This window comes from Tribolium castaneum, chromosome 1 (assembly GCF_031307605.1).
Source record: "Tribolium castaneum strain GA2 chromosome 1, icTriCast1.1, whole genome shotgun sequence".
Lineage (NCBI taxonomy): Eukaryota > Metazoa > Arthropoda > Insecta > Coleoptera > Tenebrionidae > Tribolium > Tribolium castaneum.
Window position 1 is genome coordinate 8,644,143 of NC_087394.1, and position 19,401 is coordinate 8,663,543.

The 19,401-nt window shown below is 29.7% G+C and overlaps 1 protein-coding gene across 1 annotated transcript in view; it reads right to left on the bottom strand.

The window, feature by feature from the left end:
• Positions 1-19,033, bottom strand: part of LOC103313193 (dendritic arbor reduction protein 1) — a 215,162-nt gene extending 196,129 nt beyond the window's left edge. The window contains exon 1 of the mRNA XM_008195799.3: positions 18,257-19,033. Within this exon, the coding sequence (XP_008194021.1) occupies positions 18,257-18,403 (147 nt within the window). The 5' untranslated portion in view covers positions 18,404-19,033. The remainder of the gene's footprint in view (positions 1-18,256) is intronic.
• Between the last annotated feature and the right edge of the window lie 368 nt (positions 19,034-19,401).

Sequence of the window (19,401 nt, forward strand, 5' to 3'; positions counted from 1 at the left end):
TATAAGCAAAAAGTGGTTGTCTAATAATTTACAAACATCAATACTTGACAGCAACATTCGAAGTGAATTCTCGCCTTTGATTGCAGGCTTGAACCCTTGGGTCACTGAAGAAGTGAAGTCTTTTTCTCCATTAAAAAAATATAAGTTGTAAAATACAATTTTGTTCTAAAACTTAGAGAGAAAAAAAAATCTTAATAAGTCTTACCCACAAGAGAGAAAAAAATCAATGTGTAGTTAGTTACCTGTAAAAGAAAAAAAATTAGTGTTTTTACAGTTACCTAATACAAATTCACAATTTTCAAAAAAGTAATAAAAAGGTGGGTTTTGAAAAACTTTTGGAGAGGAGGGAATTAATTAAAAGCTCAGGTAAAACTAAGAAAAAACAAAAACTAATAAAAATAATACTATTATCTGATAATAACCTTTATTGTAGTTTACAAAATGAAAATACATTTAAGCAGTATTTTTTAATTTTCCGGTACCCATATTTTCCAAACCGGGAAAGACAAATACTGGGAAAAATATGTTGAATCAAAGTAAAAAATTTGCATAAAAGCAACTTTCTTAAGATTAGTGCAAATCGTTTTAAATTAATTTAAATTCAATCAATTCACTAATTATTTAAAATTTGCTCTTCTTCCCGTATTTTTCAATACGCTGCGAATACGGTTAAAGGTGTAAAAAAAGTGTAAAGAGCAAAGTTGTAGAGAATAAAATTTTCTACAAAAAAGTCTGCGACACCATATTTCTATCTTTAACGGTTTAGATATAAAATAACTTTCCAACACTTGACCACCGGCAGAATGATGCAAATCCGTCGCGTCTTTAAACGCCTTTGGGGCCTAAATGATTGAAGCTAGAAATATGGCCTCGCTGTCTTTTTTGTAGGAAATTTTATTCTCTACAACTTTCTTTCTAACATTTTTCTTGTATCGGTAACCGTATTCGCAGCGTCTTAAAAAATATGTGATAAAGTGCAATTTAATAAAATTTTAAAACAATTTTAACTATAATTTACGATAAAATTTTAGCAGTATGTCTATGTTCTTCTATTAATAATTTAATGCTATATCTGCCTATATTTTTTTGGTTGCTATGTGTTAACCGTTGCAGAAATACAACCATTTTTACTCTGAAAACTTAGATGGCAATGGAACAACTACGCTCTCTGGCGACGTTAACGGAACTATCGAGAACGGGAACGTTTTAATTGTACGTCGTTTCATATCCTAACCTTTAGATATCCGTAGTAACAAATAATGACCTCAGGGTAACATTAAAATTAGTAGCTGACAATTTCACTATTCGACTACTCAAATAATAGTTAATAATTTTTTTAAAATATCTCAAATATCTTTTGAGTAATCAGAAGAGACACTTAACTGTTAATGTTTTAAGAGAGATAGTTTAAAAATCTTTTAGATGCAAAATTTTTAAAATATTGAACTTCCAACAAATTTCTTCATTTGTTTTCTTCTTAATTTCTGCGTCTTAAAAAATATATCCTTAAAGTTTAAACTTTCTTCTTTATAAAGTGCTGAAAGTCCTAGTATTTTAAAAATTTTCGATTTTTATGTAATACATTAAAAAAAAAATAAAATTATTTCGAAACTAAGCAAAAATGTTGGGTGTTCCATTTAAAAAACAAAATATTGTAGGTAGTTTCGGAAACATTCTGAAAACTTGAAAATAAATTTAGGTGAGCCAAAGAGATTAATTTTCTTACATCTAAAATAAAATTATAGACTTTCCTAACTCGCTTGGACATCCTGTATAAAAATATAAATTTCGTTGCAATATCCAATTAAAGCAAAAATTAATTAGAAATACTGGCTAATTTATTTTGAGTTTAAAAATTCTAGCGCTAAAATAATTGTTTATAATTTTTTTCAGGCAAAAATCACAAAACCTGTTCGGTGAGTTGACACCTCATAAAGCAAAATCAATCCAAAAACCATAAAGATATGGTTTCAGATTTTGGGAACTTGTTGTAAATGTCCATAAATAATAAATTATGGGTAAATGCTAATAGGTGTTTGTGTTAGTTATTTTTATAGCCCTATGGAACGGACGTCACTTCTTTTGATTAATTTCCCTAACGCTGTAAAATTTAAGCAATTTATAAACGGCAAAAAGTCATTTGTCATGGTGCATTATCATCGTTTTTCCGCATCTTATTTGGATTACGTCGGGCAAAAGGCCATAATTTAGCCGATATGGGTTCAATCTTCCTTAATTATCTTGTCTCCGGGCATAACGTATATGCAAAATAGAGATAGTATGACGGCATGTTTATAAGCCTTTAGTACTGTAAGCTGGTAAGACTTACGGCTAACTTCCTAGTTCTCCGTAAATCACTCCTCAAAACTCTGCATGTGATCGGGCACTGAAAACATCAACATTATTCTTCCGATTTATGCTCTCCACCTGACCGTTAATTTAAAACCCAATCTATCTGCGTATAACGAGTACATGAACCATCCTTGGACCCTGTGCTTAATACAGATGTTGCTGGAAAGCTCAGAGCTTTCGTTTGACTCCGTCTGTAGATATCATTGCGTCCGCCGTATCGCATTATTATCTCGCTATTATTATGTACGTATGCGGAGAAATTGAATATGTAAATTTCTGACATATTGGTTCTCGGTAGCGCTGAATAATAATAAATACGGCCGCTTGTTACCGCTGTCGATATGAACATTATTATGGAGTGTATAGAAAGAACTAACCGTGTGGGCCGGAGCTCCTGCGCTACTTATTTTTATAACTGGCATGCATTTGTCATGGACCGGATAGTATATCTGTCAAAGCGGACAATGCATTGCCAATGTATACGAGTTCACTTTGCCGACTTCACGCTATAGGTGTTAAGTTACGACGCCGAACAATTAGTGTAATAATATGTTTATGTTGGTATCTGTGACGGCCCACACTGTTCTGTTATGTTTACCGGCACGGGAACATCTATACGAACAATGCCCTTATTGCAGTGCATTGTTGCATGAAAACGGAGATAGTTTGCTCCAAGGAGCTCAACAAGGACATGTATGCTAAGTTTTTACCATATTTCTTTATAAGTACTTAACGTTCTAAATTCTTGCCCATATCCTGTACAAACCTATCTGCTTATATTATTTTTAATTACTTATGTATGTTTTCGTTCAGTAATCATTAGTGAACCATTTTTGAGAAAATAGTTCCCAATCAATACATCAGTACCACAGGCTGAACCAAAAGAAACGCACAAAATTCATTAACGTTGTTATAATTTTTTTAATGCCACATTTTGATTTCGTATCATGTTTTTTTATGTAATGACGTCAGTTTCAATTTTTTTAAATGCCAACTGACATTTTTCATTAGTGTTTTAGACAGTACACATTTTTATCTTTCCGGTTAGTATAAAAATATTAAAAAAAAGCAATATGTTCATGCCATTTTTACAAAAAAAAATATCAAAAACAATTGCTGCTTAGAAAATAAATCGAGATAGAAAATATAAAGCCCATTATGTTTAAATGTCAATTTTTTTTCTTTTATTAAATTCATTTTATAAACTTCTAAATTAATTTTATAATTTTTTTTATTACCAGAAAATTAAAGATGTGTACTATCTAAAACAGTAAACAAAAATGTTGGTTGTCATTAAAAAAAATTAAAAATTACATCACAACCTAAAAATGAAATGATGTGAAAATGCAGCATTAAAAATCAAACCGACCAGTTCGAGTTTTTTGAAAAATGACTAAGTAATAACAAAGATTTGAATTTTCTGCATTACTTTTGGTTCAATCAGTATAATAATTATGTATTGGTTTAGTTACAGGAAATAGGAAATAATAGTTTATATTTCTTGCAAATCAACTTTACCTAAATTTAAAAAATAGATGGATTTTTTTATAAATAAAGACATTTCTAAATAATCAAATAATCAAACTTCTTTACCAAACGCTTTGACGTTCTAATCTCGTACTTGTCTATGTCCTACATATCCATCCAAATATATTAAAACCACAGAAAAACTATGTAGGAAGTTACAATCTATACATGTGAAAGGTTCAGAGTTAAAGTAAATTATGACCAGAACCATCATTTTAAAAAACAGAATTTAAAGTTGTGTAGCTGATGGCATTTACAAAAAATGTACAGTAATTTTTATAAATTTTCACCGTTTGCTGGTTTTTAAATTGCTTTTCAAATCTTCGTTATAAATGAAACGTTTTCGTCACTACACCATTTCCATTGCCTTTAGGACCTAACTTTTAAAAATACAGACTGAGCCAAAAGTACCTTTCATACCTTTGTTACAGAAATTTTATTTTCTTTAATGCTACATTTTGGGACCATAGTGAAAGTTTTCATTTTTAATTTTTTTAAATCACAAACATTTCTACGTTTACTCTTATAGATAGTACAGTACCTTTATTTTTCTGGTATTAAAAAAAATAAATAAATAAATACCCCAAAATAAAAAAATGATTGACAATATCACACAAAAAAATTATCTTTTTGTTTTTGTCTTTAGCATCAAAACACTTAATTATAAAACCAAATCAAAGAAAAAAATTAACAAAAAATATTAAACCCTTTTGTAAAAAATTTTGGTTTCCTCTTTTCTTAAATTTTTCTTGTTTTATTTTTTAAATTAACGTATTCGAGATTTTTTTAAACACCAGAGTACCTAACAAAAAGAACAAGAAAGAAGAATTTATTATTCTGTGCTAGCAGTATTACATAGTAGGAAATGGACAAATATTAACTTATTCACTTTAAATCTAAATCCTTCATATTTTTCTTACCTGTTTAGCTTGACTTTAGCACAAAATAACCTTTTACTTTTGGAATTTGAATGTGCCGTTGCCAATTCTTAAAAGTTAAATTATTCATCTGATGTCTTTAGTAATAACAGAAAAAAAATTGAATATTTTTTTTTCTATTCTCATTTCATTTTGTCGTATTCGTATTATGTCAATAGTTTTTTTATTTTTGAAAATATTCCAGAAATTATTACAAAAATACAGCAGACAGTAAATATCAGTAGAATCGAACAAAAAACTGTAATAATTTTACTTGAAAATCCTTTTTCGATCGCCTATATTTTTCGATTTAATGTCTATTGAATGAGAGTAGCTACAAAGTTGTTAAATCACAAAAAATTTCAAAAAAATGTGGCGGCCCAAATCATCTAGGAATTATTATTAAAAGTTGTTTTTATTCTGCCCTAAGGTTAATTGAATTGCAATTGAATCCAACTTAGGTATATGAAAGTCCAGTTTCAAAGCGTATATTTTTTTAGCACAGAATTTAAAATTTTTAATATTTATTTTTGTAAAAAATCTCCAACAGCGTAACATTTTTGTAGAATGAACAAAATCATGATCAATTAGTTATTTTAAAAAACAAGTTTTTTTCATACTAGAAATAAGGTTCTTTTTTGTAACATATATTTATTCAGAGATCTGTGTTCATTGAGTTGAGTTATAAATAAAAATCTTTTAGGTTTAGTTTTTCTTTAATTCTAAACACAGGAAATGTACAATTTTCATCACCGATTTCCAAATAATGTTTGTAAACGATTTTTGCAAAAAGCTCTGTTTAGTTATGAATTTATAACAAAGTACAGTAGTTGATGATTATGATGAAGTTAACTCTACCAAATATTTTTTGAGAAAAGTTTTATAAAATATGAGAGGTTTTTCTCATCTCCTTTAATAAACCTGTAGTTTGTAGGGCACAGTTTTTTTTACGATTCAATCATCACAATTTTGTAAGAATCAAAAAATATGTTGATTCACATTTTTTTAAATATTTTATGTTGGACTCCTAATGAATCAAAATATAGGCCATCACGGCAAAGTCCCGTTAAAAACGTTAAATTCGTCATTTATTATTTAAATTTAAGAATGCACTGCCACGCCAATGCGCACAGGAATGTCGTTGATTTGTAAACAATCAGTCAGAAAACTCCAGGAACGTAATAAATATTTCTGAAATGTAAGAAAGCATTAACTTGAAAATGTGTTTCGCAACTTTTTTGAACTAACGTCTTCCGCCATAAATACAAGTGCAGTAAAATTAAAACCTCAAATACCTACTTTGTTGCAATAATTTAAGGAGAAACAATTAACTTGTCCAAACTATTGAACTATTTTAAACAATTATCGGAGTGAATTTTCTCATTCCTTTTATATTCTTATTAATAACTTTTGACTTCGGCTGATCACAACGACAGAAGTTACTGTAAGTTGTTTCTACTTTTTTGAAACAAACAGAAAATTTATTATGTAGCTAATTAATTATGTATTTGTCCGAAATCCAATGAGTAAATACGTAATAAATTAGATGATGCTTAAATAAATGAAGAGATAATACATATTTCCGTAAAATTTTGAATATTTTCTTGCCCATCTCCTGCTTTAAAAAATGTGTACGTATCTGAAAAGAAAAAAAAGTCATCATATTTGGAGGCATTTTTAAACGCTGAGCAAATTGATCGCAAGAAATCTGTTAAATATGTAAGGCATGCATCATTTGAGGAATTTCGGACCATTTTAACCAAACACAAGATTAATATTCTAGCTTTTTATTCGACTGAAGTTATAAAATAGTGACAAAAATTTGTGTTGCTATGCGATGTGCATATGCAGTTCGATTAAAATTTCACGTGCTGCAATAAAAGTGATGTCATGTCCACAACAAACATAATTTATTATACCTTCCTAACATCTCTACAACGCTCGTAATTCATACTTATCGACAATTATATATTCCATGTAATTTGATATATTCCCATTGGAAGAAATAAGCCGAAGCCACAACCGTGTTATGTTATGGAATTGTATTTTTAAATATTTGACAACTTCTTCCTATGGCAGGTCATTTTTGTGATTGGACTAATAAATATGGAGATTGCTCGCCCCTTTGTACGAAAACTTAACGATGCGTGCAGCTTTCGTATGGGAATAACGTTCGGATATCCGAACCGTTTGAGGAATTAAACAGAAATTTCCGGTAATCGAATTTATTGCCTCACGTTAATTTGACACCGGAAATTAATTTGTACAGCGCGTAAAAATATTTCATCAAATTAGTACCTTTTTGATATTAGGTGTTCCAACTGACGTAACCGCAGTCAAAAATTTACTTTCTTTTTACGTTGTTAAAAAAATGACAAAACCATGTAGTAGGTGTGAGAAAAAAAAAACGCACGGTGAAATGTTACACTTGATTCGAAAAACGCCCAAAGCCAAATCCGAGTCAATTATCACAAGAGAAACTTCAAATTAGAAAAATGCGATGGAAGAGATTTCAAACTGGTTTAAGACCATCAATTGGGTCACCTTGTAAGATTGATTATAAATTCGAAAATTTTACATTTTCCTTGAATCGAACGAAATGAAAAAATCTCAAGTGGCTGGAACACCTGTACGTTACAATTTATTACTAAAATTGATTTCGCACAATGGGTTTCTATTACTGGCAGCTATAGGGAAGGCATTTTTGTGAAAGCTTATTTGAATTTAAAAAGCATTTATCAACCTACGGTGAAATAGCCAAGCTGATTGATTACTGATAGGTGAGATACAACCGACTTTGTAATTTATTTATGGCTTTTATTGATAAGTAAATGCAAACTGAATAGCAATAGTTTGATCTAAAGTTCACATTAAGTCGATTTCAGTTACCTCAACCATAAATGGAAGAAATTTGTTACAACAGGTGTTGCTGAAACGAGTTATTTCTCCCCATAATTTTCTAAAGCGATTTTTTTTCTAACTCAAGTCCTTCCGTCAAACCCTTTTGCCTTTAAAACTGTATTTTATAAAATCTCTAACCGGAAATTTATACATCGATCTAAAAACTAGTCCTGTCATATGAATCAATTCTGTACCAGCATTGTATAATTACTTGTCTACATATTTACATAAGCTATGTATCAACGTTTCTAAGAAAAGTTTTTCAACTGGTAATTCATACCAAACTTGCTGTTAATATCCCTAATTAAAATAATTATTTTTTAATCAATTATTCATCACTTTTATAATTGTATCGATTCATAGACCCATATACCTCTATACTTATATTATACAGCAAATTTGTGCTTTCGAATAACTATTTGCTAATCACGAGTGATTTTAAGATCGAGAAAAAAAACATTACAAAAAAATTAGGTCTACAATACCGGGGGTTTCAGTTTGGTATCCGCACCCTTGCAACTTTTGTATTTAGATCATATATATTTTTTAATGAAATGACAAAATCTATTAGATTGGAATCACTTGTCAAAACTATCAAGTTTTTTTAAAATGGTACCCTATACAACTATAAGCTACTTCTAATTTTATGTGTCACAATATGACAAAATAATAGTAAATAATAAAAAAAAATAAAAAATACAGATTATTTTGGATTAAAAAGCAAGGTAAATTATAAACTTTTACATAATAATTTAAGCAAAAAATATTGTTTTTTGACACTCCTCGTAGATTAAAACCATGTTCAATCTTTCTTGATTCAAATAACTAGACATTTTTTAATCAAATTTTAACTGAATGACAAGCTGCGATATTTTTTTAACTTTAAAGTGAAATGAAATTGTTTCTATAATTAAGTTTTTATAGAAATTAACTACCTGTTTAGATTAGGCAATTTTTAATGATTAATTAATAAATATATAAATTAATTAATATTATTGTAACGCTACCCTAAAGTAAAAGGTGAGATACATATTTGGAATTAGAAGATAATTACCCATAAAATTACACAAAAAACATACAGGGTGCGATTTGAAAAAAAAAATGACAGTATACCTAGATTTCATTAATTCAAGAATATATAGACTGAACCAAAAGTAACACACAAAATTCATATCTTTGTTGTTAGTCATTTTTCCAAATAAATCCTCGAACAGGTCGATTTTGTTTTTATTAAATCATAACGAACATTTTTGTTCACTGTTTTAGACAGTACACGTTATTATCTTAAGAAGAAAAAATAAATAAAAAAATTAAATTAAAGATTATAAAAAATAATGTAATAAAATTAATAAAAATTTTGACAACGATTAGACATAATGGGCTTTATGTCTTTTTTTCTTGACTTATTTTATAAGTGGCGATTGTTATTTGTTTTTTTTTATAATTGGCTTGAAAACACTCAACATAATACCAAAACCCAAAAAAATATACAAAAAAACAATACCCATTTTTAAATAAAGCAAGAACGACAAGATAATAAGCTCTTTGAGTAAAACACTCAGTAACTTTTATAACTTTTTTTTGATTTTATTATTAAAAAAATGTTTTATTTATGTGAATTTTTTATACTTGTTAGCTGTCTCAAAACCATAAAAACGCCAACGTCGCATTTTCTCTCAAAATTAACTGTTATAAATTAATCATGTACTTTAAAAAAATCAATCTTTATCAATCTTTTTAAAAAAATAATTCGGTAAAATGCGACGTTGGCGTTTTTATAGTTTTGAAACAGCTAATAGTTGCCACAAAGATAAAAATATGTGCTATCTAAAACACCAATAAAACGTCAGTTGTCATTAAAAAAAATAAACATAACTCTAAAAATTACATCAGTTATGTCATTAAGTCATTATGGTGTCAAAATCTAGCAATAAACAAAATAAAATCGACCTGTTCAAGAATTTTTTTGAAAAATAAATCATAAAAATGATATGAATTTTGTGCGTTACTTTTGATTCAGTCTGTATAGTGTATATGGTGTTTTATACTTTTTTAAATAAAAAAGTTAGAAGGGTGCAAATACCAAACTGAAACACCCGGTTTACAAGGTGAGCCTGTTAAAAATATTTTTCGATATATCTCAAAAACTAATTAGTCGTCCGAAATCAGCGTTTGCTATTTATACTTAATTTTTTCTCTCTGTATCTAATTCAAAATTTTTCAACAATTCCTTATAATTAATAAGCATTAGCTAACTAAAAATATTAATTAAGCGCAAAACAAGAAATACTTTTGCTAGCTCTTAAATTATGTTTATTTTAATTTTATTTATTTTTTTGTAGCTAGCTCGAAAACTAGTGACATTTTCTTAACGTACTTTTTGCACAAAACATATAAACATCACTTGTTTTTGAATGACCCAAAAATAGTATTTTTGTATTGACTTAATATCTACCATTCCATTATCCATTATCCATAATCAATTTTAATTTATAAAGAGTTATTGTAGAACAATTCTGAAAAAGTTAGAAAACGCTGAGTTCTTGTGATTTTAAATTTTTGAGACACCTCTAGTAAAAACATAGTATTGTAGCAACGTTTCTCAGTTTCATCACTCAGGCAAGTTTATTGTACGATTTATTGCAGACAGGCTGTAGTCTTTCAGACGAACCGATCGGTATCGTAAATATTTTCGAGTCACCCTTGTCAAAACATTTTAAACACCATTATCTGTTGTAAAACTTTCTAGTGTACAAAGAAAACGTTGCTAGTAATTGTTTCAAAACTATAAAAACTCCAACGTCGCTTTTTCTCTCAAAATTATCTGTTCAAAAAAATAATATCTCATGTAATAATAATAATTCAATAAGAGATCTAATCATTAATAACTATTTTTCATTTTTATCAACCTTATTTAAAAAAATAATTTGGTTAAATGCGATGTTTTTATAGTTTTGAAACAGCTAATACAATACTTTTAGGAGGCTCATCCTGTATAAACTATAAAATAATACTAGGTTTTTTTGGGAATAAATTTTAAAAAATTAATAGAGAAAATGTAATAACAGACAATAGATAACAATAAAACAGACTGTTTGGAAACAAACTCCATTTTTCCAAAAATTTGAGTTCAAAAATACGTTACAATAAAAAATAACCTAGGCTACATCCTAGATCATATTATAAAAAATATGTGATAAAAACTTCATCAAAATCAGTTGAACAAACCTCGAGTTCTTTTCGAGAAATATTTAAAAGAAAATAAAATACAAATGAATCGATCTTTAAAAACCGTGTCCACAAGTTCACTAAATCACAATTTTCTTCACAGAATTGCGTACAGAACAATATTTAAATAATGCCCAACACATTGAGCAAGTATCGAACCATTGATTGCACGCAATCTCGTGTATGTAGCACACTCTTTTAAACTTTACACTGAAATGTTACATACTTTTGATACATAAATAAAGGTAAAAATCCTCGAGATTAATGATCAGTTTCGAGCCTTCAACATTTACTGAAGGACCTACATAACCCATGTAGTATTTATGGATAATAAATTTTAATCATTCCGCATCCACAATTCTCCGTTTCGTAATCCGCCAACAATTTAATAATTTGTCTTCATATTGGCGTATCAAACGCGTGATCTTGTGTGTAGTAAACTCTTTAACGAGGTGACCGAAATCCAAGCGGCTTTACCGCCCGGAGGCGTAATGTAAATAATGCCTAGTTGAATTAGAACTTGATTTTAAAACACCTGGACGTAACTCCGCGATCAAATTGAGATTTATTTTACTTTCTGCCAAATTCAAAGATGGTTAATTAAGCAGCGCGTGCAAAATAAATCCTGTAAAACGGTGCAAATGAGCATGAAAGCGGGCATTATAACGCCTGTTTATCACAGAACCGTGTGGATGTCGGAAATGTGAGTTTAGTGAGTGTAGTCAGCAGCCCGTGAAGAGTATCATGGTATTTACACTATTACTCGCTTTTTATGTTATTTAATTACGGCGTTCTTCGTGATCCTTTGTTCCAGCTAGTTATTTAACTTCGATAAGACCCAACATTTCTGGAATTTCAACGAGTTGGGCAAATAGTCTTTGGAAAAATTAACCAAAAACGGACAACTTGCCCTGTTTTGCATAATTAAGTTTAAAAAACCATTGACATTTTGGTCGTTGCATAAAATACGCATTACTAATTCCGGAATAAATCAAGTTTTAGCGTTTGGATTGCCACATTTTGTACAGGTAATTTTTTAGGAGATCGTTAGGTTTGACGTTTTCTCCTGGTAGGACATGCCAAAGAAGGTCATTATGTTGTTTACGATAAATTATTATTATTATCGAAACTTGTGTCTCATTTAAACCTGTTTCATTCATTTTTACTGGGCTAGACAGGTAGGAATAGCATTAATTATGGAGTGCAATCAGAGCCTATCAATTATACAAATATGTACAAATTGTAGAATTTATACAACGATCCTGTTATGCAACAAGTTGTCTTACTTTTGTTTGGCACTTTCGCATATCATCAAAATTGTTTTCAAAAAGAATTAATTAAACCCAAAGTAATTATCAAAATCGAAACTAAAAAAAACAGTGAAATTCCTGGTGACAATCCATTTAAATTTTGAAGAGGTGTTACAATTTCGATAAAGATGGCTCGTTTTAAAAAGGGTACAAATTAAACGCACAGTAAAAATAATAAATGCACAGTAAAAATAATAAGTGCACCAGTAAAAATAATAAATAAACCAGTGAAAATAATAAATGCACCAGTAAAAATAATAAACGCAAAGTAAAAATCATAAATGCATAGAAAATAATAAATGCACAGCAAAAATAATAAACGCACAGTGAAAATCATAAATGCATAGAAAATAATAAATGCACAGTGAAAATAATAAATGCACAGCAAAAATAATAAACGCACAGTGAAAATCATAAATGCATAGAAAATAATAAATGCACAGCGAAAATAATAAATGCAGAGTAAAAATAATAAATGCACAGCAAAAATAATAAACGCACAGTAAAAATCATAAAAGCATAGAAAATAATAAATGCACAGTGAAAATAATAAATGCACAGTAAAAATAATAAATGCAGAGTAAAAATAATAAATGCACCAGTAAAATAATAAATGCACCAGTAAAAATAATAAACGCAAAGTAAAAATCATAAATGCATAGAAAATAATAAATGCACAGTAAAAATAATAAACGTACAGTAAAAATCATAAATGCATAGAAAATAATAAATGCACAGTGAAAATAATAAATGCACAGTGAAAATAATAAATGCACAGTGAAAATAATAAATGCAGAGTAATAATAATAAATGCATGGTAAAATAATAAACGCACAGTAAATAGTTATTTATTTAAGAAGTTTGAGTGTAAATCAGACGTTTTATTTTACGAGTGCATTATCATTATTATCATTATCCACGAGGTGAAATAAATGAACCGATTTACACGAAAACAAGTTAAATACAAGATTTTATTCTTCGAATTTGTATACGTTTCAGTATGTTATGTTTTTCAAATTTTAAGTAAATTTGCGATTTTTTTATTGAAAAATTACAAACAGAAAAAATATTTAATTTGTTAAGCTCTGTCAGCTGTTAAAATTAAAACACGTATCTCTGATACACTCTGTATAATTATTTATTATTTTTTACTGATAAAAATAGGATTTATTACCGACCCCTGTGTATTATTTATTTAAAAAACACAATATTTAGTTTAGGCCTATTTTATTATGAGGTATGTTTTCAAAGATATAAAGCTTAATCACTTGTAATTAATATCTAATTGTCCTAATTGAAAAATAAGACTAGAATAACGTTTTTAGAATCGTTTAATTCCAGCTGTTTTAACTTCACAAAATCGTTATGAAATGCATATCTATGAATAAAATCAGTCTGAGCTCCTGTTTGAATATGTATCGCTGCCACAATCTACAAATTAAAAATTAAAATTATTGTGATTGTTTTATTACCGTTTACAAATCTGTTTATGTGTTTTTAAAGCTTAAAGCCACAAAAAATAACTACTTGTAAAACTTCTGGCCCATTAATTCCATTTAATTAAAAAGCAAAAAAGTGGTATTTTACTCTTTTTCAAAACCTTTGGTTGGAAAAAATCCGAATCCGTAATTAATGTCAAAACTCAACTTTAACTTTTAATAAAACCAAAAATCTTTTATTTACAAACTGGCACAACCTAAATTAATTTGAATAATTAAATTTGTTACGACATTAAAACAAAAACTTGGATCCAAAAATAATACTTTCTTGGTTGACAATTTATGGAAGCGTCATTAAAAAAAACATAACTTTACAATTTGGAGACGATAAAATAAAAGGAATTTAACTAGATTTGTGAACGCCTGAAGGTGAACTAAATAAAAAATAGAAAGTCTTCTTCAAATTATTATTTCAGGGAATAGCAATAATCACGGAATAAAAAGTACGAAACGATTTATAGCTTTAGGAATTCGTGTTAGGATAGATTAAGTGAACCATTAAAAAAATACAAAATGTTGCAACAAACACTATCTATGTAAACCAGAGATATGACAATTTGCTAAATATAAATAAACAAAAACCTCAAACAACGTATTTCCTGCACCACATAATTTCTTCCTCTTGTCTCGAATTGCTTAATTTTAACAACAAACGAAAGATATTTCCGAGAAGTGCGTAAACTTTCCCAGATAAGCCAGATTATGCTAAAACCTAAGCGTTTTACGAAGACAAACGATCTTGTATAGGCATTAAAAATTCAAATGACGGCCGGTGTTATTGTCGACATGGATCCCGATGATTTGGCAAGAAAATCTCATTCCGTATGCTCGAAACAAATTGAAATTAAAGTAAAATGTTAATTTCTCCTTGTCATTGTCCCACTTGCTTTGAGAGGGCCCCTAGGAATCATCATCGCTAGACAAAAATGCGGCCACTTTTAAAAGTATCCAGGAGTGAACATGAATAAGTGCGGCCAAAGGGCCCAGCTTGACGCCATTTATGAAATCTGTTCGTATTCAAGCGTTCGGGTTTCAATTTCCAACGATCGGTCTAGGATTTTGTGATTTTCGCTTGTCATCGTTCCACCAAGTCGAAATTTTGGCGAGAAAATTTGTAGGATTTTATGTGCAGTTTTAAAATCCAAAACTTAGGTGATCAATTCTGAACAGAGGCGGATTAAGTGCATGTTAAAACAATCAAAACAGAAATCGTTAAAGATAATTATTAGGAGTATTCAAAATTTTGACTTCTCATTGCGTAAAAACAAATCTTTGCAAAATAGTCTTAAATAAACTTTAGTTTGACGATTTAATTTCTTTCTAAATTTACACTAAAAAGCAGTGAAATACCTACAGAAAAAAACAATATTAAAGAAAATATATATTTTTCAAATTAGTCCTAGCCTTTTTACTTAAAAATATCCTTTATCATACAGGTGCAGTTTATTAGGTACATTATACCTTATGTCGTAGGTTTATGTCGAAAAAAATTTCAAGGTTATAATTTTTGTCAAATGCATAAAATGACATAATTTTACGTCAAATTTAACCAGGGACGTAGAAAACGTAGAAATTTTGGGATTACTATTTACAAAAAGAAAATAATTGAATACCTACCAATATTAATATTCACATTTCTGAAATTTTTCGTTACTTATTTTAATATTAATTACATAACTTAAAACATACTTCAATGCTAAAAATGCTTTTCTTTCAGTCACAATTTTTAGTTAAACATCTCGTTCCAAAAATTGGTCATCAAAAACCCATCATATTTCCCGTCGTCTTTTTATATTTCCCAAAAAATGATATTGAATGTTTTCTCGTGTGAAAAACGTAACAAAATCGTGAATTCCAATAACTTTATAATTTGAAACAGAATCTAAAGTTCACGTAGATGCTAAAGGCGGCCAAGCAGCGACAGGTTCAACTTTCCTAAAAATTAGACCCAATTTTGGGTTCAAGTACCTACGTATTTTGTAAATGCATAGACAAAAATTTCCAAAATCTCATAGAAAAATGGAAACATTTTTTGACAAATTTATTTGACTTTTCGCCAAATTTGAAGTGTAACACCAAATTGTTCTTAATTTGTTTTTATTACACTTTACAACGGACGTATATAAAATTTTTTTTCGAAAATTGACATTCAGTGTCCCAACTTTCCCACTTTGCTGGCAGAACTTTGACCAAAAAATAAGTAAAAAATAATTGTTTAAATAACACTTTTAACTAAATGAGAAGACATATTAATTGAAAAAACAAATTTTGTTGTATCCGTACTTATTAACGACCCTGTATAATGTAAATTATTTAACAAGTGGAGAATTAAGATACAGCGTGCTCAAAAAATGGCGCACCAACTCAATGGTGTGTGGTAGAGAACTGGTTACATATAAAGGTAAAAATAGTAAAAAAATTCTTTGTATTAAAGTTATTGATAAATAACGGATTTTAGATAAATGATATGTGGCAACGTTGTCTAACAGTCATGATCGCAAAAGTTTGAGAGGTGGAAAAATAAAATAAAGAATTTTTGTTGTCTGCTTTAGGGCTATAATGTTAACATTATGTCAAAGATAAGGGCTGATTATTTTGGTATTAAAAAAAATAACTCAAAAAACGTTCCCTCGACTTAATAAAATGCCTTTAACTACAAATTATTGAGAAAACCATTTTGGTCACAATGCCTTATTAGTATTAGGACAGCAAATTTTGCATTTTTGCAAAAAAAACACAGTTTTTTATAACGTCTGTCAAGTAGATAAGTACTAAAACACAATTTCAAAGAAGAATGTGTAAGAAGTTGATTTGCATTCAGAAATTAATTATTCGAAACACTTAGTTCCAAATAACACAAAATTAAAATCTCGTTTTTTTTATTTCACTTCAACTCTTGAAAGCATCACTAAATGAGCACCTCGCTAGAAAAATTTGATTCTTTGATCAATAGAAGCCCCAAAACTCACCAGGTGCATGTAAAAAATTACCAAACCGGAAAAAGTAAAAGATAATTATTATGTTTGTAAAGAAAATTTATTCTAAATACTTCCGATTGATTTTAAATTCATTTCAGTTCGATGCTTTAATTTCATTTTTTTACACTGCAAGGCAGAAAAATACAAAATTGAAAAAAATCATTTTCAAATTATTCCTAAAGTTTTGACATAAACAAGATCCTTTTGTTTTTAAAGTGAGAATTCTGAAATTAAACAACGTAAACCGGCCCTTAATTCCAAATAACACAAAATTAAAATCTCAGTTATACCTAATTTTTTATTGCATTTATAATTTTTGAAAGCATCAATAAATTAGCCTCTCGCTACAAAAATTTTATCTAAATTTGTGTCGTTCGTCAAAAAATACTCCCAATTAAAAAGCGTAAAAAGAATAAATATTTATTTCGTCTTAAATTTACATCAGATTGATATTTAATTTCTTTCAAAATTTAAACTGCAAGGCATTGAAATACTCTGTTTTTTTGTACCGTTTGTTGAGTAAATACTAAAAAAGATAATTTTTTCAAAGAGGAATGTGTTAGAAGCTCACTTGCGTAAACTAATATTAGAACTAATTCAAAATTAAAATCTCATTTTTACTCAAAACCTCAAATTTTTTATTAGGTACCTATTTAAGTTTCAGAATTCTTGATTTAAAAACAGGGAAAAAATTATTATGTAAAAATAATTGAAATAATTTGTGTAAAATTTGATTATTCACGTTTCGCTGCCATGAAGGTGTAAATTAAGAAAAATTTGTTGTTATAATCTACAAAAAAAGTTTAATTTTGTTTAGAAAATCTAAAACTGAATTTAAAAATGTTTATTGTTCTATAAGTTAAGAAAAACCAGCGTTAACTCACGAGTGGATGAAACTAACATGGAAAAATCACTTTTCATAACGTGGAAAATATTCACGAAAAATTTTAAACAGTAAAAGCAAAAATGCTAATTGGCCAAACTATGCCATATTTTACTAACATTATCTAAATAAAAAATTTGTCAAGGTAAGTAAATCAAATGGATTAACTGATGTTTTCCGATATTTTAAGAACAGTTGGCAAAATTAATTCAAATTTGTTACCCTTGACGAAGTCAAGAGAAAAGTTACGAATTGTTTTGTTCTTCGATAAAATGGAAGAAAGTAGACGGAAGTGATAAAAATATTTTGCGTGCTTACTTCTTTATAAAGGTACTTTTCAGCGGTACATTAATTTTAAGCACCTTTCAGAATCTAACACAAGCTAACACTTTGAAATCTTGAATTTTTTGACTAAAACTGACAGTGATTTCTTCCTTCTCATGAAATGAAACGTTAACATGCAACAAAAAAGAGTAAAAAAACAAATGCTGGCATATTTAGTTGTTGGTACAAAAGTGTCGCTAACAAGAAAAGTTGCACTCTTGTTATTTTTTTGGGGCCTCTGATCCAGAATTGACGTAACTTGAGCTAGAGAGCAGCAATCAGGAAGCGGTTTTCACTGCTGTGGCCATCATTTTGTCGCAATTTTTCGTAAATTTACCTGCATTTGAAGGAGCCAGGCGTCGACGAAGGGCTGCGAGTGGTTGCTCTGGTGGGGGTTCCAGCAGTCTCCTGGATGTGCCGGGACGATCTGGTCGTCGGATCGGGGCGTCGCCGAGGGGGCCACACAACAAGCCCCCGTATCCATAGCCCCGAAGGGCGCACTAGAACACACACCCTCGGCGGTCCGAGAGTCCCATAAGCACCGAACTCAACCTTGCTCTTTAGCTCAGTCGCCTTGAATTAATTCAAATTGCGAGCATATTTACTATTTCGGAAAATACCAGAAAACCGACGCTTTCGCTCCTCAGGCCACAAATCACAGTCGATTCAATATGAATACACACAGATGCACTTGAATACAAATCAACTAATCACATTCAATTTGCGTTGACGTATCTTTGTCTTGACCATTCGTGCGTAACAATAAACACGATCTTATTCAACAAATTCTCAAAATGTCATAACTTCACAAACTGTCAAAAAGAACACTAGACACTAAATAACCGGACCAATGAGCATGTCCAAGTCAAAAACACTTTTTTTGGAAAATAAAGTCAGTGGCTAGTTTTGCTGCAGAGGCAATTTTTTTTCATTGATTTGAAGACACTTAAGGCAAGCGTTTGCGTTTGTCGGTGTTTGACAATTGCAGAAGGCGTGGAAGAGCACCATGTGGTGGGTGTACCGCAGTTCACTTGTTGCGTAGTCGTCTTGACAACGGTCACACGCCGACTGAGACTGCCAGGCGTTGAACACAAGAGCGCCGAAGAGAAGAGATAGGCGATTAGTTGAGGTCTGACTGTAGCGCGCAAGCGTTTTACACCCACGACACGCGACTTCAAAACTAATCAAATGATGAGGATGATACACTTCCTATTGATTTTTTCCTGGCTTTAGTTCGACTTTTCACACCGTAATGTGAGCGAAGCACGGTGGTCATCGGTGAGGGTCTTCAGCTTTTAATGTGAAGGGTGAAGGCAGCTATTTTAACGTCGAGCTTGCGGAAGAAGTGGAATTATTGAAATGAATTCATAAAAAAGGTGAAAATAACACTTCAATGGCCGAAAATATCTAGTTTTCTTGAATTCGTGGTATCTTGACATAATTCGTAATTAATTAGTAATTAATACTTAGCCAACCTAGACA